General features: G+C 60.9%; 1 protein-coding gene across 5 annotated transcripts in view; it reads left to right on the top strand.

Moving 5' to 3' along the window:
* UBR4 (ubiquitin protein ligase E3 component n-recognin 4) overlaps window positions 1–10,462 on the top strand; it is a 136,754-nt gene extending 126,292 nt beyond the window's left edge. For all 5 annotated transcript variants that reach the window (XM_070382125.1, XM_070382126.1, XM_070382119.1 and 2 more), the window contains 5 exons: window positions 1,047–1,241; window positions 3,590–3,814; window positions 6,864–6,954; window positions 7,703–7,865; window positions 10,093–10,462. In XM_070382125.1, the coding sequence (XP_070238226.1) occupies window positions 1,047–1,241; window positions 3,590–3,814; window positions 6,864–6,954; window positions 7,703–7,865; window positions 10,093–10,157 (739 nt within the window). In that variant the 3' untranslated portion in view covers window positions 10,158–10,462. The remainder of the gene's footprint in view (window positions 1–1,046; window positions 1,242–3,589; window positions 3,815–6,863; window positions 6,955–7,702; window positions 7,866–10,092) is intronic.
* Window positions 10,463–22,103: the final 11,641 nt, after the last annotated feature.

The following is a 22,103-nucleotide window of genomic DNA, read 5'->3' as shown; positions in this document are numbered from 1 at the left end:
CTTAGGGCCTGTGCTTTCACTGCAAGGGCTCAGGTTCAGTCCCTGGCTGGGCTACACAGGTCCCCCACGCTGTGTGGTGTGGGCAAAGAAAGGTGGAGGGGGGTTCCCAGGAGGCGGAGGAAGATCAGCCATCGGCTCAGCCCCGTCATCGGAGACCCACGTCCATCCTTACTTGCTCACGGGAGCCGCCTGGAGCAGGAGTGAGTCTGCTGAGAGAAGCCTGCACCCTCAGCACTTGGGCCCCGGGAGGAATCTCTGGTTTTCTGCTGCCTGCCCTTCTTTCCTGATCTTAGGACTCAAGACACAGGACCCCTGACTTGATCCTCGAGGCCAGAATTTCCCAGAGTTGACTTCCGTTCCTCTGAGGTTTAAATAATGAAAATAGCTTAACGGCTCGGGGAACATTGGTCTCCTTTCAAAGCTGCCCTTGTCCTAAAATCCAGAGTGGAGCAGTGGAGCCCTCTTTGAGGTCCTCATCCCCTACCGATGCCTAGGACAGTGGTGCGCGTCCTGAGTCCTGCCGTTGAGCTCAGGGATCTGGTCCTTGGCAGGGATGACGATGCAGGTCACACTAGACCACGTTGAGCTTTTCACCGTGTGTCAGAAACGAGGCCCAGGGTGAATCGGGCAGAGCCCGTGGAGATGGCGACGCATATTGATGTAGAAAAGCCTTTTTTCTTTTTTATGGAGGTTGAATAGATGATTCTCATGGATAGATCACCTTGGCAGAGTGGATAAGTCCTACTTTTCTTCTTCCGAAATGTAGTTCCAGTTGTCACAATACGTTCTATGACGTTAGTCTATCAAGGAGTGGGTCCCCAGACCAGTGCGTTCTCATCAGAGCTCGCAGAACATCTCATTTAGCGAGAGCAGAAATGAGAGGGTGCCGTGCTCGTCCCCAGCCCTGCCCCGTCCTCTACTCTCCCTGTCGCTGCCTGTCTGTGGGTGTAACCTTCGCACCCATCTGGCCGGCGGGGGCCCTGCCTTCCCAGCGGGTCTTCGCCGTGAAGCTGGCTTCCACTTCGCCATCTGTCCCCTTCTCCCAGGCACAACACTTACCTCCAGGAGTGCACGGGCCAGCGGGAGCCCACATACCAGCTTAACATCCACGACATCAAGCTGCTCTTCCTGCGCTTCGCCATGGAGCAGTCCTTCAGCGCGGACACGGGCGGGGGCGGCCGGGAGAGCAACATCCACCTGATCCCGTACATCGTGCACACCGTGCTCTACGTGCTGAACACGTGCGTACCCGCCCGGGCCCTGCGCGCCGCAGTCTGTTCCAGAGCTAGCGCTGGACCCGGGCGGCATTTACTGAAGTAGGAACGTTTGCCTTTTTGGAGTCACTCAGGATGAAGCGGTAGACGCTTCCTTTTCCAGAGCAGTCTCATCTCCCTCCGAGGGCTGCATCCTAGGACTGACCTTGGGCCAGAGCGGGAGCAGGGAGCGGGAGAGGCCAAACCATCGAAGCTTCTGCTTCAGCATAGCCCCAGCTTGCAAGACTGTTCCCTCGGGTCAGGGCCAAAACAGACCGGCTATTCCCGGTTAGGTGTCATGGCTGGAGGGCGCGGCAGGACCGAGGGCCTGGTATCCGTAAGTGCAGACTGGACTTGCTGTCCGCGCTTCCTCTCCAGTGAGTGAGGCTCTGGTGGCTGTGAGGGGGAGGGCGGCTGAGGAGGAAGATGGCCCAGAAAACAGCCCAGGTACCCTCACCTGTGTGTACACTGGGGGCGGTTAGGTGTCCCTGAGAGGGCAGAGAGTAGTCAGTCGTTCTGCCTCGCTTTAAAAAGCCAGCTGAAAGATGGAAAGTGCTTAGCTCCTTGATTTGATTGAAATGGTTTTACGCCTTCTAGTGAGAGTCTCCCGTCCGTGGGGCAGGTGCTGACAGGTGGAGAGGCTGAGTCCAGCCCACCCGAGGCAGCTGCACTCAGTTCAGGCAACAGAGCGATCATTCTCTTACCCTTCCTGGTCTTCAGCAGAGTGATTTTCTCCTTCCCTCCCGTTTCCCTGTGAGGTAGAAGGCCGCTCTGGAGATGGCAGTCTTCATTGTTAGAGAGGCGCTGGCGGGTCTCCACCCATCATGACCTCACCCGCTCAGCTGTTTAGACCAAGGAAACAGCCTGCGTTGTTGACAGCCTGAGCATTCCCATCGCCCTCGCGGTGCCTCAGGCCTGAGCAGCGCTCCCCGCCCCGGCCGTGGACCTCTAAGGGGCCCTTGTGTCTTCTTGGCAGCCGTGAGGTGGCAGGGGCTGCCCTGTTCTCTGGGGAGCGAAGCGGGCCTGGAGAGGCCGTGTGCTTTGCCTGGCGGAACAGAGCCCATGGCCTCAGGCGTCTCTGCGTCTCCCATGCCAGACGCGCATAACTCAGCTCCGGCCCCTTAGCTGGGGCGGCATGGCCTCCCGTTGTCTCAGTCCCCGAGGGCTGAGCCGGCAGCCGCACAGAGAGGCCCCGCCTTCTTCCTTCAGCGGCTCACGGCGTGTGAGCTTGGTCACGGGGGCTGGTTGAGCAGGGCTCACGGCCTTTGTATGTGAGGGCGAGTGTGTCACACGCACCGTGGGCCAGCGGAATTGAGTGTGTCCTGCGATGGCACGAAGCTTCTGGTTGCTGATTCTGAGTCTGGCGGCCCCTCCTGCCCCACTGCATCCCACCCGTGGAGCAGGAGAGGGCGTACTGTCCCTGTGCCCCCCACCCCCCACCCAGCAGTGTCCGCAGCGCCATCCACGGGCCTGGTGGCCTGGCGTGTGTGCCCACTTGTGTTGCGTTTTTACTTCCCTCCAGAGAGTTAGGCCAGGGCGGCAAGCACTCTGGGTCTGAGAGCGCCATCCCGGTCTTAAGGGGAGAGTGGCCTCCCAGGGCCCACCCAGGGGCTTGCGGAAGCTTCCTGGCCAAGAGAGTGGGGATCCACGCTGGGGAGGCCGGGCCAGGCAGCCTGGTCGGAGCCCGGTCCCTCCCTTAACACGAGGTGGTAGCTGTCCCCCTGGGTTGCTGCGAGGATCGAACGCGATAACCTTAGCACACACCCGGCGGTGAAGTATGGTCACCGTTGTTACTGCAGTTCAGACGGGCGCGAGAACGAGAGGTAGGGCTCGCTGGAAGAATCTAGTCTAATGAAGGAGACAGGACAGGAGAGCCTTAAGAGAGCGAACCAGAAAGGCCTAGGAGAGACACCGGGGCAAATGCCGTGTGGACAGTTAGCGTACTGAGACTCGTGGGGTTGGGGGCTGTGGGCCGTGGGCTCAGTCAGAGACTCCAAACCAGTGACTTGAATCACATCACCTCATCCCCCAGGCCTTCAGATACCCTGATAAAGCGGTGCTGGCTGTCACGTTCCAGGGTCATTAGAACACTGAGATGGTGGAGGGTTTGTGAAAGTGCTGGTCACGTGCATATTGGAGTTGTGTGGAGCTGGACTGGGGGTGGGCAAGGAGGATACTGCCAAGCAGGACTTGGGGGGCGGGCTGCTCCGCTTGCAGAGGGGCGGGAGGGGCCGCCCGTTCAGGAAGCTTCCCAGCGGGAAGCCGAGCACACCCTCACCCCTCTTGCGGCTCGGGCCTGTGTCTGCCCTGCTCTCAGGGTGACCCCTTTCTTCCAGAACCCGAGCAACATCCCGAGAGGAGAAGAACCTCCAGGGCTTTCTGGAGCAGCCCAAGGAGAAGTGGGTGGAGAGTGCCTTCGAAGTGGACGGGCCCCACTATTTCACGGTCCTGGCCCTGCACGTCCTGCCCCCGGAGAAGTGGCGAGCCGTCCGTGTGGAGATCCTGCGGAGGCTGCTGGTGACCTCCCAGGCTCGGGCAGTCTCTCCAGGTGGAGCCACCAGGTTGGTATTTGCTTCGGGAAGCATCTGCTTGGGAGGTTGTTGCCTGGGCTCTGAAACCCACTCTGCAGGACTGGCTGAATGTCGGGTGCTGAGAGGAGGCCGCTCGTCAGCCTTTGGTTGACCCTCACCCCGCTCAGACTGTCTCACCGAGAGTCTCGGCCTGATGGCGGACAGATGCCGGCTGCCTCTGGGGCAGGTGTTCAGCCTCTAGAAGTGGAGCTGGGCTCACCTCTGGGAAATACCTCAGGGAGGAAGCCACCCAGGCACCGCGTGAAGCCTCTCAGGAGAAGAATTCGGGCCGGCAGGTGGCTGGGACAGGCAGTCCGGTTTTCCGAATCTTGCTAGTCCCGGCTTAAACTAGCCAAGCCTCAGGGCTGTGCTCGGGAACTTCTTTTCTGACACTGAACGTGTCATCTCTCTCCTTGCTCACGTTCCTCTCCCGTCTGCCCCGCATTCCATGAGCCTGTCCTCTGTCTCTGCTGTTGGACACCTCCCGAAGAAGGGGGGCATTTCAGGAAAGAAGCGGTCTTCATTTTCATGACCCTATGTTGTGATTTGGGTCATCAGGGAGGTGTCTTGAGGGAAACACCTGCAAATGATAACATGGATTGTTGGGCCTGCATGGATTGCCGCACTCCAGGTGGGCCCCGTCACGCGGCTCTCGGCCTGGGGTGGCCCCAGCCATCTGCATTCTCAGGCTGCAGAGTAGGGTGTGGGTTGGTGGCTTGCTTCTGCCCCTTGAGGGAAACCTGCTTCGCTGTGGGGAGTGCCTAGGGTTCAAGGGGACATTTCCAACAAGGGCACAGAGGAGGAGCTTTAGGCCCCAGTGGTGACAAGCCAAGTGGAAACACCCGTGGGCCTGCATTTCGCACCTGGTGTCTCCACTCCGTCAGCTCGTTTATCACGCCGGTAGTTGTGGGCACCTCCTGGCCCAGAGAGCAGGTTGGAGCTCTGCTGGTGGATCCCCCTGCCCCCATTCCAGACCAAGCACTTCCCAGGGTTTCCCAAGAGCCTGAAGCATTATTAGTTAGCTTGTTTTATTGTTGTCGAAGGATAGCTCAGGAATCAGCCCATAGCTCACTCCTAGGAATCAGAAAGTTAGACATGGGAGGTACTGAGTTGTGGATGAGCAGAGTTGGCCTGCGTCCACAGCGCAGAGCGGCTGCTCACTGGGCGCAGGGCCTCGGTGACAGGTGTGAAACCCGTGCCCACAGGAGCTGTGCGGCGTTCACTTAGGAGACTGGAATTCATTACTGTCCTGGGCAGTTCAGGAAAAGCCGATCTGGTCACAGCTTAATTAGGAGATCCAGCGTGAGCTGGCCCGTGAGCTGCCGTTTTCTCTGCAGCAGTTTGGTCACCTTCACTGATGAGCCTTAAGTAATTAAGTCAGGCAGGGCCACCCCGGATTCCTGCCACCAAAGCATAAGAGCAGCGCAGGCAGGGCGTGGGGGTGTGAGCGGGGCGGCGGGGCAGTGGGACTCCTCCAAGGAGGGCGAGCGATCGGCCCCTGGAGGGCGGGGCAGTGCTGCCCAGCGGCTTCCTGCTGAGTCCATTGTGGGGGAAGGTGGCAGATACACGGAATCTGGGAATTTGCATAAAGTTGCTTTCTCCTGCGGGTTTCACATTCAGGAAAGAGTCTTCTGCGAGGAACTTGCCAGCATTTAAGCCTGGGACGTTCCTAGACGTCCGTCAGAGCCTCCCTGTTGCCGCCTGCCAGCACGCAGACCTGCAGGGAGAGAGCTCCCGCCCTGCCTCCAGGCCCACCCCGCAGCAGGCCTCCCTTTAGACCACGTGTGTGCACGCGCTGTGGGAGGGGAGGAGGCAGGCGCTCTGGAGAGGCTGGGGGCGGCGGGGTACAGGTAGCATGCTTTAGCAAGCGGCGCCGTCTCCGTTGTCCTTTTACTTTGGTTAAGAGCTTAAACGTTTACTGAGTGCAGGTGTGGATGGCTTGTCCTGTGCTCAGTCCCTTCACTCGAGGCCCATACGCACAGTGTGCTTTTAGCCTCTTAAATGAATGACGTCTGTGCTTGTCTTAGAGTCTCGTGTTTATAAACACCTGTGCTGTGCGTGCACACACATTTTAGTACCAAGTCTGGTCCCTTTGGTTGCAAGCTCTGTTTCAAGGGGTAGAATCTCCACGACAAGGGTTTCTCTAGCCTTTCCAGACAACACCTACCCTAGATCTTGGGTCGTAGAGACCGAACCCTGGCACCGGCACTTCACCCCCTGTGCGGAGAGGACTGGCCTTCCTGGCTTTCACGCTGGCTGTGCCTTCTGTAACCATTCCTGAGGCCCAGAGTGTCTGCCGAGAAGGCAGTGGACACTGCTGCCACCAGGACCCCTGGGTATTCCTGGCCGGTCTCTAACCCTGAACTGAATCACTGGATGAGGTGACAGTGATGCAGGTCAGGAGCCCAGGGGTGTGGCGAGCAGTTCCGGGATTATGCGGGGATTTAGGAGGTGTCGAGTGTTTGCAGCTCCCGTCCCAGTCGTCACTGTTGCTCAAAACCAGCTTTCCACCAGCTTCTGTTTTTCAACACGGCACGTGGTTGATAAGTTGCTGTGCGTGGCTAGTTGAGGTAAAATTCCCCTGGTGGGAACGTGAGGACCAAAGCAGAGCCTTTGTTTCCTCCCGCACTTACTAGATCCCGTCAAGTTTGAGAGCGTGTGTGGGGCTGAACCCAGGGAAGCGCGGGCTCCGCCTCGTCTCCTGGGGGCAGTAGTAGCCTTTTGGCTGCCGCGCCTGTAGCTTCTCTCCCCCTCTCCCCAACTCGGCAGGGTCACGGCTGAGGTGCCATGCACGGGACATCTGGTCTTGTGGTGAATAAGCCACGGGCCCTAGTGCCTCAGGAGCTCTCACCCCGGCTGCTTTCCTCTGAGAAGATGGTTGAGGGGGCTGGATTGAGGGGCGTGACTCCCAGGGTCCTTCCCGCTCCCGGTGCACGGGGCTTGACTCTTTTCCAGAAGATGGCTGAGGGGGCTGGATTGAGGGCGCGTGACTCCCAGGGTCCTTCCCGCTCCCGGAGCACGGGGCTTGACTCTTTTCCAGGCTGACAGACAAGGCGTTGAAGGACTACTCAGCGTACCGCTCTTCCCTTCTCTTTTGGGCCCTCGTTGATCTCATTTACAACATGTTTAAGGTAAGGCGGCCCTGGGAGCGTGGCTGGGCTTGGCAGGCACGTGGACGTCCGTGTGGCAGCTCTGGCCCTGCCTCGGCCTCCGGCTCCACCAGCTCCCCCGGGAAACAGGCTGCGCCCGCCCGCCGTGGGAGGGTTTCCAGTGGCTTAGACCCTGCCGTGAGTGCATTTGTGTCCACGGCCATTTCGTCCCTGTGCCCCCGTCTGCTGCTGCTGCGGACCCTCTCCTTCAGGCGGGTGCCCCACCCCACCCCCACAGTCACCCTTCAGTGGTCGCTCTCGTGCCTTTCTTGGAGCAAGTCTGTGGCCTTGTGTGAGCGTAACTTTTTCCAGCACAGCTTATATTAGCTTGGCCAAAAGGTTTGTTCCGTGAGATGGTGCGGAAAAACCCGAACGCACTTTTGGTCACCCTTATGATAGGGTTCCTCCTCTCTGCCTGGAGAGAGGGTTTACGGCCGGCTCCTTCCATCATCTGGGAGAAACAGCTCCGTTAAAGCGTGTTGGCGAGCCCCTCTCCTGGGGACGTGCTGGTGTGGAAGGTGTGGGAGGAGAGAGTGTGTGCCTGTCGAGGCGCGTAGGTTCCCAGGACTCGAGCCTGAGCGGGGCTGCGCGAGGGGTGGCCGGAAGCTGTGCTTCTCCGGGAAGCAGGGCGCATGCCCCCGGGAGAACGCGGGTGTGACGGGCGGGCGCGCTCCCTCCCTCCTCGGCTGGGGCCCCGGTGACCGCCTGGTCCGTCTCCTGCTGCTTGTAGAAGGTGCCGACCAGCAACACGGAGGGAGGCTGGTCCTGCTCTCTGGCCGAGTACATCCGCCACAACGACATGCCCATCCACGAGGCCGCGGACAAGGCCCTGAAGGCCTTCCAGGAGGAGTTCATGCCGGCGGAGACCTTCTCGGAGTTCCTCGACGCCGCCGGTCAGTGTCAAGGGTTTTCATCTTCACAGACCATAGTGGGGCTGGCCGTTGCTTTCATCTTCGTACGCGGGGAGAAACAGGCGAGAACCAGCCTGTGGGTGACCAGCAGGAGGTCTGGGGGAGCTGTGTGCCTGCCAGCTCACTGGCTAACAAGATGCAGCCGTGACGTGGGGCTCCGTTCAGCCCAGGCACTGTGTCCATCACGCACGTGCTTCCGCGGTATGCAGGGCAGCCGGTGTGAGGTGGAGCTGTGGTTATCCCCATTTTACAAGGTGGGATAACCGAGGCTTTGATGATTGAACAGGTTCCCAGTGGGAATGCCTGGAAAAATCACTGGAGCCCCTTTGACTTCTGACTGTTACAGCAGTTCACAGAGTTAACATGGAGCTTGCCTGTCTTCCTCCTGCCTCTTGGGGATCCAGACATCGTGTGTCACAGCTGCCCCGGGGAGGTGTGGGCAATACCAGCTCTGCTTCCTGAGATAAATAGGGTCGAAGGAGAGCAGAGAGCGTCTCTGCTCATAGGCGCAGGGCAGCACCTCGACCTGCCGTCACACGAGGTGTCCCCAGACAGGTCCTCACCCCCTACTGGGAAAACTGAAGTCCAGTGTTGGCTCTGGAGTACAGGTTCTGTGGGCAACAAACCTGCCATCCCAATTGCGAGCATGAAAATGTGTTTGATTTCATGACGCAGCAGGTGACAGCAGGGGGAGGGCCTTGGGCCGGTGCTGAGGAGACCCACCCGGAGTGAAGGCCCCGTGCAGGCCGTGGGCACGGCCGGCCTTTGCCTGGTGGGGCTCCCAGAGCCAGAGCACAGGGCTGTGCCTGCCTCACTCCTGTGAGCTGCTTCCTTTTTTGCCTGGCATTTATAATGGGAATCTTGTCAAGTGTAAGAGAAGGAAAAACATCTCTCCACACTGCCCTGTCTAAGCGCAGGCCTCCGCCGGCATTTGCCAGGCTGTCTTCCGGGAGGGAAACGCTCAAGCGTTGGAGGGTGCTCCGTGTGAATTCCTCTCTCTGCCCGCATGAAGTTCCCCGGCCTGGGCCCGCCTTCCGGGTCAGCCGTCTGTTGCAACGGCCCCGGGGGAGCCCTGCTGGACACGCCTCTGTGGGTCTGCTGCCCCCTGAGTCGTCTGGCCATCAGGGCTTGGCACTGCTCACCTCCGTTTCTTTGTTAACTTCACTCGATGCTCTCAGGAGAGTCTTTTCAGCCTAGACACTTTACCTTGGCTGCTCTCTTTGCTTTTCATCAGGAATCAATCCTGAACGAGAGCAGGTAGCCTCGTGTCTGTGTCCTTAGGGCCCAGTGCCATGCCTGTTGTCCAGGGGTCTGGGGAGCATCAACAGAATGGCAGTCTGAATGGCAGTCTGAGCCAGAGGAGGAGGGGGTGGGCACGGGAAGGAGGGGCTTCGCGTCAGCCCCGGGCAGGGAGAGCAAGGCCCGGTCAGGCGGGATGGGAGCCTCTGCCCCTTCCACTCCGAGCGCAAGTGTTCATAGTCCCCTTTATTGCTTTGTTCAAACTGGTAGAAAATTTAAGAACATCAGACACACTCTCTTGAAACGCAAGGACAGGAGCATCTTCCAAAACCAACAAGAACCGGTGGGAGCCGCTGTCCCTCCGTTAGTGGGGCTGCTGGGAGACACCTCCGTCTGAGCGTGGCCAGGCCTGCAGGTTGACAGCCCACGTTGGTCAAACGTGAACCCTGTTTGTGAGGGACAGGCAGGGCTGTGGGGGGCCCGATGCTGTGCCTACCGTGCTTTCCTGAAGTGGCCTTGTCTGACCCCTGGCCCCTGATCTGGCGGTGGAGGGAATGGGGCTCCCCTGGCTCCCTCTGGCACCAGGCCCTAGACCTGGGCTTGGGTCCCACCCCCGAGGGCAGTGGGCTCGGCCTTTCTTGGCCCTCGGTCCCCCTGAGAGATGCTGAAGGCCGCAGACACGCTCTCCAGAGGCCCCTCCATCGTGCTCTGCGTCACAGTGGACTTGCAGGCTCCCTGCAGGGTCCAGGGACCCAGCTTTAGCGTCTCCACTCTTGGGAGATCATGAGTGCGGCGCCCCTGACCGGCGAGCGAGAGTTTGCTCGGTGACCGTCTCCTGGCGTCTCTGGGCTCCAGGGAGCAGCCGGTCGGAGCTCGTCGGAGCCCTGTGTGTTCTCCACAAGGACGCAGCCGCCGTGACTCTGGCTAGGCCATGCGTGCCACGGCTAAGCAGCCCCCGCCTGTTTTCCAGGTCTCTTGTCAGAAGTCACGGATGCAGAGAGCTTCCTGAAGGACCTGTTTAACTCAGTGCCCTGAGCCCCACGCGGAGAGCGGTCGACAGAGACGGAAGCTGCCTGCCTGCGCCCTCGGTGTCCCTCCTCCCGCGCCATCCCCTGGGGCGCCACGTCACTGCTCCCCGCTCCCTCCCTCCTCCCGGAGCGGCTTGGGGTCTTAGGCTTCCCGTTGTGTCTCGTGTGTGTGGTGCGCTAGCTCTGAAATTGTCTGTAACCCAAGCTGTCGAAGGACTTGCACATACCTGGGCGCCACGCTGTGTCCTGGCCCACTGAGCCCTGCGTGTGCACATGTTGAGAAATAAACGAGTGACTTCATACCCGTCGGAAGGAAGGTGCTGCTGTGCTCGAGCCCCTCCTCGGTGACACAGGCCGAGTGCGTCTCCTTGCCTGCGTGGCCCTTGCCGGCGTCGGCAGGGAGCTCCGCGTGCGTCACGTTTGCGGCCTCTTCTTGGCTCCAAATGGAGCCTGTCTGTCCTCAGCCAGCAAGTTGGGGCACCTCGTTTGACGGCTGTGATCGTCCCTGAAATAAATGCCTTGGCTTCTCTTTCCGTTGTTTGGGCCTGAAGAGCTGAAGCCCAGAGACACGTGATATTCTAGTCCCCGGCCGAAGGTGGGCTCTGCACAGTCGGGCGCTGGTCTTTCTGCAGCAGAGGGTGTATGGCATTCGAATTGAGAACCCTTCGGCCACGTCTCTGCAGGGTCGCCACGTTGGGAGAGGCCTGAGGCAGACTCAGGGTGATGAGGAGCCGCCCTTTATGAGCACCGTCTCTGCCGGGCCCGTGTGTCTGTGTGTGTGTGCGTGTGCGCGTGTGTGTGTGTATTTCTAGTCTTTTCTAGCAGCCCTGCAGGAGGGCGCTGTGAGCCCACGTCACTCGCTTAAAGCCCCCAGCCGGTTGCTGCTGCAGCGGACGCCTGTGCCTCTGAGGCCGTGTCCTGAACCGCTGTGGCAGTTGCCTCCGGGGGCTGGGAGCCCTGCTTCCCCACGTCGGTGGGCAGCAGCGCTCTCTCGAGGCAGCAGCGCTCCTGTGAGCTTCTCCCCAGATCGCAGAGCAAGGCCAGTGTGACCGCGGGCTTGCGGGGAGGGAGGGCTTGCAGTGGCTGCCTCCTTCAGCTCCCTGTGGGCCGCTCTGCCTCCTGCCTCCCCGGGCCCGATGTCCGCTTTGTGTGGCTCCCCGCTCAGGCCAGACCGTTTGGGACAGAAGGCTTAACTAGGCGTCTTCAGAGGACTCCCAGAGCCAGGACTTCGGCCCCCGCCCGAGCCCCCGACCACACACCACAGGCAGGCGTGAGTGTCCCCAGGGAGACAAAGGCGATTTGTTGCAAGAGCCGGGCTGGAGGCCCTGGCAGGCGGGCACGAGTGTGTGCTGAGTGCACGGGGGGGCCCGGGGGTGGGAACGGTGTCAGCTTGGCCCTGGGCACCCGCCCCTTCATTCACATCTCAGCTCTGCCCCCTGGAGTCTCCACACTCTCCCCGCCTGAAATGCAGTGTCGGTCTCCACGGGGTAGGCTGGTTGCCCGGTTCACGTCAGCTTACTTGCTGCCCTGTAGTAAGGAAATGCCTGTCCTTGTCACTGATGAACTCATCTGCAGTCTGTGGAACTTTGGCTTTAACAGACTCCGCGTCTCAGGTGGGGTCCACATACGTCGGGCTTTGGAGGTGGATGACGGGCCTTGGTCACTTGAGAACACTCGCTTCTCACCCCGAGCACAGCGATTTCATTCCCTCTGGCAGGTCCATCGTCTCCTGCTCCCTGGTCTGTCCCGAGAGGCCTCCTGGGTCCACACTGCTATGCGGAGCTGCTCTTACATAACCTCCTAGCAGGGAGTGAGCTGGAGCAGCCACATCTGGGCCAGCACGCCCCCGGGAGTGCGGGGGAGGGTGCGGGGTGAACAGACAGACTGGACCTGTGCGCCGGGCACCATCGGAGGCTGAGCCGTGCACGTGGCCATGCCTCAGGGCCACAGGCTGACAGAGCACCTTCAGGAGCTCAGCCATGGCTTGGTCCCTTGGGCCGGCAGAGCCGGGGTCCCCAGAGCTCTTGATGAGATGTTCGTTTCTTTTTCTCTGCCCTTTATTTTTTCACTTCTTGCAAAGGCCTCAGAACCTTGGCCCAGGCCATCAGTTGGCATCGAGCCCCTTGTTTGATGGTCACGGCTTTTCCTGGTTTCTTCCCAGGGTGCTTTCCAGCGGCCGCCTCAGTCACAGATGGCTGGCTGGCACGGAGGCCGTCCTGGTCTGTGACGGGTCCCAGGTGGGGCCCCTGGCGGAGCTTGGGCCGGGGTGGAGACTGGCCGAGGGTGAGACCTCGGCTCCCCCAGCCTGTGTCTCTCAAGGGCAGCGAAGGACGTGAGGTACCGGAGGAGCTGGTCCCCTCCCGTCCTGAGCCGTTTTCTGGGCTGACTGCTTCGTGGGTCCTTGTCTTTCTCAACAGGAGACACCAGTGAGGGGGTCAGAGGACCCCAGGCTGGCCCTGCCTGATGGCTGCAGTGTTTAAGGCCCTGGAGTCCACCTTCAGCAATAAAGCCTGAGACGGGGTGTCAGCCCCTTCTTCTAGAGCGAACGGCTAAGGCCTCGGGGCTCCTCAGCCGGGTTGCGTCTTTCCTGGCCCCCAGCCTTCCGAGTTCAGTGCTCTGCTCTGTGGGGGGCCGTATGGGGGTCAGGTGCCCCCTGCCACGAGGCCCCTCTGTCAGCCCCCACCCTCGGTTCCATTGGCCGAGACGCCGGGACTCTTCCCATTGGCGTTCCTGCGTCAGCCTCACGGGTGGGGGCAGGCAATCCACCTCTTCCCGCTCCCAGGTGAGGAGATGGCCAGGAAGTGGTCTGCCTGCTGGGAATCGGGGGCAGGCGGGGGTGGGACTCCAAGCCCGTGTCTGCCTCGCTTGCCCATGTGCCCTCCGGTCTGGACTGTCCCCTTGGTGCGGGGTGCCGTGCAGGATGCTGAGGGCCCAGGGCCATGCCAACCATCCGAGCGGTGGAGCTGAGACCCCTGTGAGCACGGGGGCGGTGGACACGGGGCGGCGGGTCAGTGCAGCTCCCCGCTGACCCGCCGAGTTGTCACAGCTGTCCTGCTGGTCTTGCAGCGAACCCCGGTGGAGCCTGGCCCCGGGTGCGTCCTGCTGCTTTGGCCGGGCGGGCCTGGGGGGACTGGGGCCAGCCAGAAAGGGAGATTGCTTCTGCCGTCTGGCTTTGAGTTGCAGCCTGGCTCTGGCCTCTGCTGTCCCTCTGCCTGCAGCCCTCAGCCTGCCTCCTCCCTGACCCCACGTGGCCTGGCTCCTGCCGCCCCTCCACCCAGCCCTCCACCATCCTGGCCGCCAGGACAGGTGCTCAGCAGCACGCGTGTGGCCATGCACGTGCCATCTGCCCTCATGCCAGCCCCGTGCTTCGGTGATCGCTGTCTGCTCCAGGTCACTTGTGTCTCTGCAGCTCGCGGTCCTTGCCCGGCTGCTCCCTTCCTGCCCGTCCTTGTCTGCCGCCCGATCGTGACCTCAGAGCCTGGCGCGGGCTTGTGTGCTGCCAGCTGGCCCCCTTTGCTCCCACGCGAGCCTGGAACCTCCCGGCAAGGCATGTGCCGGCAGGGCTCTTCCCCCGGGGCTCAGCATGTGGGCGCCCCCCTGCCCTCCAGAGCCCAGGGCTGTACCTGGTGGCATGGGCCAGGCCGGAGCCCTCTGCCGCTTAGCTGTGCCCCTCTGCTGGCTTCAGAGCTGGGAAGGTGCCCTCTGGCCCCTCGGCCAGGACAGTGGGGCACACGGGATGGAGGCCTGCCCGAGGCCCGCAGCCTCAGTCCTTGTCCTCTCCCGTATCCCTGGCCGACAGAGTCAGGCACTTAGGCGGTCACCCCGGGTGTGTGAAGGCTTTCCACGGTCTGGCCGACTCTGAAGAGAGGATAAAGGGGGCAGCTCTCCAGGGAGAGGGTGGCGGTTGGAGGGTGGTGCCTGCTGAGCACTGCCCACGTGTGCCCACAAGCCTCTGCATCCAAAGCAGGCCCCGCGCTTCCTGCCTCTCAGGGGAGAGGGTGGTTGCTGGGGTGCCCTGGGCAGGAGAGCTGCAGTCCCTGCTGCTGAGAGAGCCTGACGGGGGCTGCTGGACGGGGCCAGAGTCCACCCCAGGGTTTACGGGGGCATCAGTGAGGGGCCCAGGGGAAGTGCTGTCCCTGGGGTAGGCACCCTGGGCCCAGGGCGGGGGAGACTGGGCCCTCTAGTTGCTCTGTTTTTATTTGGTTTTTGGCCACCCTGGGTGGTGCCAGGGATCTCAGTTCCCCAACCAGGGATTGAACCCACACCCCGTGTGTTGGAAGCACAGTCTTAACCACTGGACCACGAGGGAAGTCCTCTAGTGGCTGTTCTTGAGACTCTGTCCGGTCCCTCCGCCGTCTCTGCCCCAGGAGGACCTTGTTAACCCAGCTCCAGCTGTCCCCTTGCCTGCCCCAGCCTCCAAGGGGGGCTGCTTGCCCCCCGTCAAACTGTTAACGGGCTTAGATACTTGGGGACTGGAGAAGGCTCTTGAGAGTCCCTTGGACTGCACAGAGATCCAACTGGTCCATCCTAAACGAGATCAGTCCTGAATATTCATTGGAAGGACTGATGCTGAAGCTGAAACTGCAGTACTTTGGCCACCTCATGCGAAGAACTGACTGATTTGAGAAGACCCTGATGCTGGGAAAGATTGAAGGCGGGAGGAGAAGGGGATGACAGAGGATGAGATGGTTGGATGGCATCACTGACTCAATGGACGTGAGTTTGAGTGAACTCTGGGAGTTGGTGATGGACAGGGAGCCCTGGCGTGCTGCAGTCCATGGGGTCGCAAAGACTCGGACACGACTGAGCAACAACACTTGTTTACTGAGCCCCTGCACTGTGCCGGGCCTGACTCCTGGGCTCCTGTGTACTTCCTGCCTCCCAGATGAGGCACCTGAGGCTCAGAGAGGCGAGCTCGCCTGCCCAAGGCCGCCTGGCCTGTAAGTGGGGTCTGCTGCCATGTAGTCCGCCTGAGCCCCACTCGGTCACCTGGTCCCGTTCCCCATCCGGTCTGGGCACGGATGTGATTGGGTGGGCCCTGCTCCCAGCTGGAGGCCCCGGCCTGGCCCCGCGTTCCCGGGGGCAGCCGCCTGCTCGTTCAGGGGCCGGGGTCCCAGCCGCGGAGGCAGGGTGCCTGCACGCAGCCCAACGGCACCACTCCGTGCCTCTGCTGGCTCCGGAAGTGGTGGGTCCTTCACCCCGTGCGGACACCGGGCCTCCTCCCCTCCTGCTCCCGGCAGCTGAAAGGGCCCGGCTGCCTCAGGAGTGGACTCGGGGTCCCCCCCCGCAGGTAGCGGCCCCTCTACCCTTCACCCTTCCCTTCCTCTGCTCTCAGCCCTGCTTTTCGGGACTCTGCCCACACCTGACCGTCACTTCCCTTCTCCTGACTTGAGGAGGTGGGCATTGTTAGTTCTGTTACAAAGAGGACATTCAGGCTCAATGATGGGAGTCCTCACCCAAGGCAGGTGTTCTGATTAGGGTTGCCGAATGAAATTCTGGGTGCTGAGCCAAATTTAAATTTCAGATAAACCACAAAATTTTTTTTTTTAATAAATAGCCCCCCAGTGACTGCACAGAACAGGTTTTGTTTGTTTTAGTTTAAGGATAGCCCATGCCATACTTGGGATATAGTTATACTGAAAAAAAAAAAATTGCTCATCATTTATCTGAAATTCAAATTTAACTGCACCGCCTGCATTTTTCTTTGCTGTGTCTGACAACCCTAGCTCACGTGGTTGTTGAACACACAGTTTAAGCAAACTCAGGCCCTGATCACAAGGAAGCCCCCCTCCACTTCCATGGAAGAGACATGACCCATGGCAGGGGCTTCAAGGGAGCAGGCTGAAAGCTGGGAAGAGCCTGGCGTGTCTGGGGGACTCCTGGGCCAAGGGGAGCCTGCAGTGGTGTGCAGGTGAGGCAGTCTCCAGCAGCCTCAGCTCCGGGGCGTCTGCAGTGGCTTCCCCATCACAGGAGGCTGCAGAGACCCTGTGGGCTGGCCCAAGGCCCTCCCCAAGCTGCTCAGCGTGGCAGTGGGGTGAGGGCCTGTGGGGGGAGGGTTGGGGGGAAGGGCTTGGGGTCAGTCTTGGGTTCAGAACTGGCTGTGCAACCTCAGGCCAAGCCCTTTAGCTCTCTGGGTCTCAGTTTCTCCACATCTGAGGTGAACACGCCTCTTTGGGTTAACCACGAGAGTGCTTGTGCAGCCCCAGGCTCGGGAGGCTCTGGAAGTGCGAGTTGGTAGAGTCACCCCCAGAAAGGCTTTCACAGACCTGGGTGGGTTCCCTCCACAGCAGGGCTCCTACAATGACAAGAGCTGTTTGGAGGTAGCCTCCCATCACAGGAGACATCCAGGAAGAGGTCGGGTATGCTACGTGGAGGCAGGGAATGGGAGCGTGAGGATGCCAAAGGTCATTTCCGACTCTAAAGCCAGGACAGCAGGTGGGAACTTTAGGGGCTTCGGAGTCAGACCATCATGGGTTTTCATTCTGGCTCCTCTGCCTCTTAAAACTCAATATTAAAAAAACTAAGATCATGGCATCTGATCCCATCACTTCATGGTAAATAGGAGGGGAAAAAGTGGAATCATTGACAGATTTTATTTACTCAGGCTCCAAAATCACTGCAGATGGTGACTGCAGCCATGAAATTCAAAGACGCTTTCTCCTTGGAAGGGAAGTTATGACCGACCTAAACAGCATGTAAAAAAGCAGAGACATCTATTTGCTGACAAAGGTCCGTCTAGTCAAGGCGTCATGTATGGATGTGAGAGTTGGACTATAAAGAAAGCTGAGAGCCGAAGAACTGATGCTTTTGAACTGTGGTGTCGGAGAAGACTCTTGAGAGTCCCTTGGACTGCAAGGAGATCCAACCAGTCTATCCTAAAGGGGATCAGTCCTGGGTGTTCACTGGAAGGACTGATGTTGACGATGAAACTCCAGTACTTCCATTTGATGCAAAGAGCTGACTCATCGGAAAAGACCCTGATGCTGGAAAAGATTGAGGGCAGGAGGAGAAGGGGACGACAGAGATAAGATGGTTGGATGGCATCACCGAGTCAATGGACTTGAGTTTGGGAACGTCTGGGAGATGGTGAAGGACAGAGAGGCCTGGCGTGCTGCGGTTCATGGGGTCACAAAGAGTCAGACACGACTGAGCAAGCAAACAGCGGCCTCTGTCCCTGGCAGGCAGCTTCTCCCCACGGTTGTCAGGCCCCTTTAAAGACCGTGAGCAGGTCACACTTGTGACCATGGTTGTAAAGTGCCTAGTTCAGCGTATCTGCCAAAGAACTGTGAGTTCTAAGAAGTGCCTGCCCGAGGTGGGATCGAGGCTTCTGAGGCGCGATTCTCAGGGCCCTCCTGGCTGTGCCTGGCTGCCCGCCCTCGAGTGGGGCAGGGCTGCGGACAGAGGGGCTCTCAGGCTTCTCAGGGTCCGAGGGGTTCATGGGGAGGCGGTAGAGCAGGCACCCCAGGGCCCCAGCCCTGGCTCACGGCGTCCGGTCACTGCAAACACGGGCCTGCCTGTGCCCCGCGGCCGGGGCCACCTCTGCCGACCCACAAATCCGTCCCACACTCATCCTCTTTTCTTGGCATTCCTGGCTCTGCTTTCAGAGTCTGGGCAACCGGGCAGGGAGGCTGGGGAAGCAAAGGCCTTGGCAGCCTTAATGGAGAGTGAGGCAAGGCCCGCAGGACTTACAGGTGAGTACCCGAGGCCACAAACCAGGACAGCTCTCTCTGCCTGTCTTATCCGGCTTGGGAGCTGGGGAACGGGAACTATGGGGAAGTTTGGCCTCTGTCCACGCAAGGTCTCGTCCCAGCCCCGCCTCTCAACACCCCTGGGGGAAGATGGCGTCACAGCCCTGGGCCTCGGTCTCCTCATCCATAAAAAGGCACCACTCATCCCGAGAGCAGAATTAAACGATTATGACCATGAAGCCCATGGCACAGCGCTGCCCCTGAAGAGCACGTGGCCGCTCTGGGGAGCTGCCCCAAGCCCGTCACAGAGCAGGGTCAGCAGACACATCCACCGGGCCCCCCGCCGTGTCCGAGCCAGGCCTCCAGGAGAGCAGAGAGGCCTGAGTCCTCGTGCACAGGTGGGGCCCTGAGAGAGGGAGAAGCCACCTCCGGTTAGGGGTGGTGTCCCGGCATCAGGGGAGGGCTGCTTGGAGGAGGTGGCCTTTGAGACAGGTTCCTGAGTGGACAGGGCAGAATCTCCAGGGGGTGGGGCAGCTGTGGGGGGTGGGTGGAGGCCAGCCCCTGAGGGCCCGGGCATTCTCACAGCCAGCGGGGGCACTAACCGGGGCCAGGCCTGGTGCCGGGCGTGCGGGCGATGGGACCCGGATATGCTGCCGGTGTGGGGTGCCTGAAGGTGGGGGGCGTGCAGGGCAGGGGCGGGTGGCCTGGCTGTGGCAGACAGGACCTCTGCAGGACCAGGGCACACCTCAGGCCCTGCTGGGCTCTCTCTCTCTTGTGTGGGAGGATTGGACGAAACCAGGCCTTCCCTCGGTGATCCTGGAAGCTCCTAGACAGGCCTTAACCCTCCTTCCCCAAGGGCCATTAGGGAGCTGGGCGATGAAGCAGATCCCGGGCCAGCCCCCCACATGACGGGTGGGCGTGAGGACGGTCCCGGAGTGGCAGGCGGCCCGCTCCCCCAGCGGGCCTCCTTCCGCCCCTCTCCCCGCCCAGCTCAAGCAGGCTCACCCCCACACTCCCTCCCGAGCCCTCCTCCTGCTCCCCGCTTCTGAGCCTTACATGCCTCCACCCACTCAGCCACTCACTACCCATTTACAGATGGGAACGTGGAGGCCTGGGTCACGGTGATACGAGGACCTTGCAGGGCAGGCCCTGGCTTCCAGAGGCTGACGGCTGCCTTTTTCTTTGGTAGTCTTTGTATTCTAGGAGGTCTCCACCACCCATCTTTTCCCCACAGCAATGGGGTTGTGCAGAGCCCAGGTCGGTGGTCTTCTAGAATGTTCCTCAGCAGGATCCGTCTGTTTCACTGAAGTGTTGTTGAACTGGTTCCTCTACCTGCTCCTGTCTTGTTACCAGAAGTCAGGTCGATGGACTGGATGAGGGTCCCGTAATAACCTCCCAGCACGCGAGGCTGAGCCTGGGACCATGCCAGACCCTCATGTCCAAGTGCCGATGCTGTTCATCTGACCGCCGGCCGCTCAGCTTCTGTCCCCTCCTTGGCCTCTCAGCACCTCCTCTGTGCCAGGCCTGGGGGATGGGGACAGTCATGGGTCATGTCCCTCCTGACGTCGGCCCCGAAGGAGCACGGTCAGCCCCGAGCCCCCGAGTGGATGGGAGGGTGGACCCGGTGATAGGATGGACACAGACTGGTAGGGAGAAGAGGCTGGGCCAACGGCAATGGGAGGAGATGCCTGGGCTGAGTCCTAACAACCAGAGAGACAGACTGCGAGTTGGGGGTCAGGGGTTGCATTTCAGGGGCAGCCGGGGAAGAAGGTTCCAGGCAGGAGAGCAGAGAAGAGGCGTGAGGCCAGGGCAGGAGGAGTCCTTGTGGGGGAATCCGGGTGAGAGGGAGCCTCGGGCTTGCCCCTCGGGAGGGAAGTGCTGCCCGAAGCCTAGACGCTCTGAGACCTGGGTGGCTGTGAATGCACCCCCAGCCCTTCCCAAGGTTGATGCGAGGCCTCCTCCCAGGTGAGGACAGCTCAGCTGCCCCCCGGCACCCCCCGCCCCGTCCTGTCTCCTCTGTGACATCTCTGTCTAGCATGCCTGCCAACCCAGCCGGCATAAAACTTGCTCAAAACGGCCCTCCTCCTCCCCCTTCCTCTCTCCTCCCAGCTCAGCCCCTCTCCAGGAAAGCCCCGCTGGTAAAACAGGAGTCTTTCCAGGCTCCCGGTGTCTTGGCAGAAGGCATGTGGCCCCAGAAATGGCCTCTCAGGGTCCACAGACCGGTGCGGGGAGGGCGGGCAGGCCTGGGAGCTCTGACACCTCGCACCCTGCCTTCAATGGAAGTCAGGAAACCCACCCCGCCCTACCCCCAGGACCGCTGCCCCATCTCTCCCCCCAGAGCCAGCCCCCTGGCCAGAAGGCAGTGACCCCATCTCTTGTTGGGCAAGCTCGGTCCGCCAGGGTGGGGCCCCACCAGGTGGAGGCTGGCATGTGTCTGGGCACCTGGGCCCAGGCAGACAGGTGGGCTGGGATCCTCAGGTCCCTCCCTGTCTCTTGGGATTTTCCCAGCCTGCCCCGGGGCAGGCACTGGTCCTCTTCTGATGGCCTGGGGTCTGGTCTCCCCGAGGCAGAAATTCTCATCTGTGACTCTGCATTCAACACAGAGGTAAGGACAGCTGAGTTTTAGGAGATGGAAGAAGCAGAGAATTTGCCGTGTGCATGCTCCTAGGGGCCAGGGTGGGGCTGCGGCAGGTGCCCCCAGGAGGCCATGGGGCTGCGTAGCCTGTGAGAGAACAGCTGAACCCACACCTACCTGGACTCCCCCAACAAGCCGGGCCCTTTCCAGCCAGGGCCTTTGCTCGTGGAGAACGCTCTTCCTTCAGATTCTCCTAGGATCCCGTGCCACCTCCCCCAAGGGGCCTTTCCCGGGATCTCTCCAACACCGTCCGCATCGCTGTCTACCGTCTTGCCCATTTCATTGTCTCCGCGGTACCTGTCGTGCACTGAAGTCGCGGGACTTACCCACCGGATGGTGTGTTCACAGCTGGTCCCCCGAGTGCCCATCCCTGGGTCACAGCCCGTGCTGGCTTGGCGGGCATCGCTTCTGTAAGCATCAGCTCCCTGGCTCCTTGAGACCCCCAGGGGCAGGCGTACAGTCCTGTTCTGCCTGTACCCCTGGTGCTGAACTAGGCAACCTGGAGGACTTTGCCACCGGCAGCCTTGCCCTTTCAAGGACGGGCACCTGAGGGACACTGGGACAACCCTCAGCTCGTTTCTGTCCCCAGCCCCATCTGCTGGGCCTGGACTCGCTCCTGCCTGCTCACAGGCTACAGGAACCAGGGGTTCGTTGTGCCTGCGGACGCCCAGTGCCCTGCGCTCGGTGGGGCTACGCCGTCTGGGTGCTGAATGAGCTTAACACGAGGGCGAGGGAAGGAGACTGGGGCACAGCCGTGCGGAGGGCTCCCAGGCTCCTCTGGGTCAGTCATGGTCACAGCCTGATTGTTTTCCACCCAGACCCTAAAGGCCAGCCCCTGCCCCCAACCATCTGCCCCCACCCCACAGATGAAGAGGAGCCCCAGGTCTGGGGACATAGTCCCAGTGGAAGCTGAGGTCCCATCTGGTTGGTGTGTCCAGCCCTGTGCCAACGGGCCGCAGCTCCTTGGAGAACAGAGCAGAGACCATCAGAATCAATGGGCTCGGGGCTCCCCTGGCCGTCCAGTGGCTAATACGCCACACTTCCAACTGCAGGGGGAGACCGGAGCTTGATTCCTGGTTGGAGAACTAAGACCCCACATGCTGTGCAGCACAACGGCCCCCCACAAATAAAAAGGGCAAAACCCCAATGAAAACCAAGCAGAAATTCAGTTGAAGTTGGAAAGACAAAAATACCATTACATTTGAAAAAAAAAGAAACGCCCCATTTTACAGACAGGAGAGCTGAGGCAGCGTTGTGAGCTGCGGGCCAGCCGGCCGGTGCCCAGCAGCGACCCTCCCACTTGCGGTGGGCTCACCATGCCTGGGTGACGTGCACCCTCTGCCCACGGCAGCAGGCATCTGGCCTGGCCCAGCCTTCCCCAGGGCCAGAGAAGGCTTGCAGTGTCCAGGTCCGGGCTCTGACGGCCCCTCTTCTGGCTATGACTTTCTCCTTGATCCTGGGGGAGAGGGTGGCCCCCTGGAATCCATACGAGAGGGTAAGGGGGCTCCTTCACTGGGGTGGGTGGAGGCCCACTGGCGGGGCATTCGTCCACTCACCCCAGCAGGTGTCACGGAGCCGGGGCCACGGCCGTGCGGGGACTCGGTCCCCTTCTGGGGAATCTGGGGAGCAG

Source organism: Bos mutus, chromosome 2, assembly GCF_027580195.1.
Source record: "Bos mutus isolate GX-2022 chromosome 2, NWIPB_WYAK_1.1, whole genome shotgun sequence".
Classification (NCBI taxonomy): domain Eukaryota; kingdom Metazoa; phylum Chordata; class Mammalia; order Artiodactyla; family Bovidae; genus Bos; species Bos mutus.
This window is presented reverse-complemented; position numbering and strand designations above follow the sequence as displayed.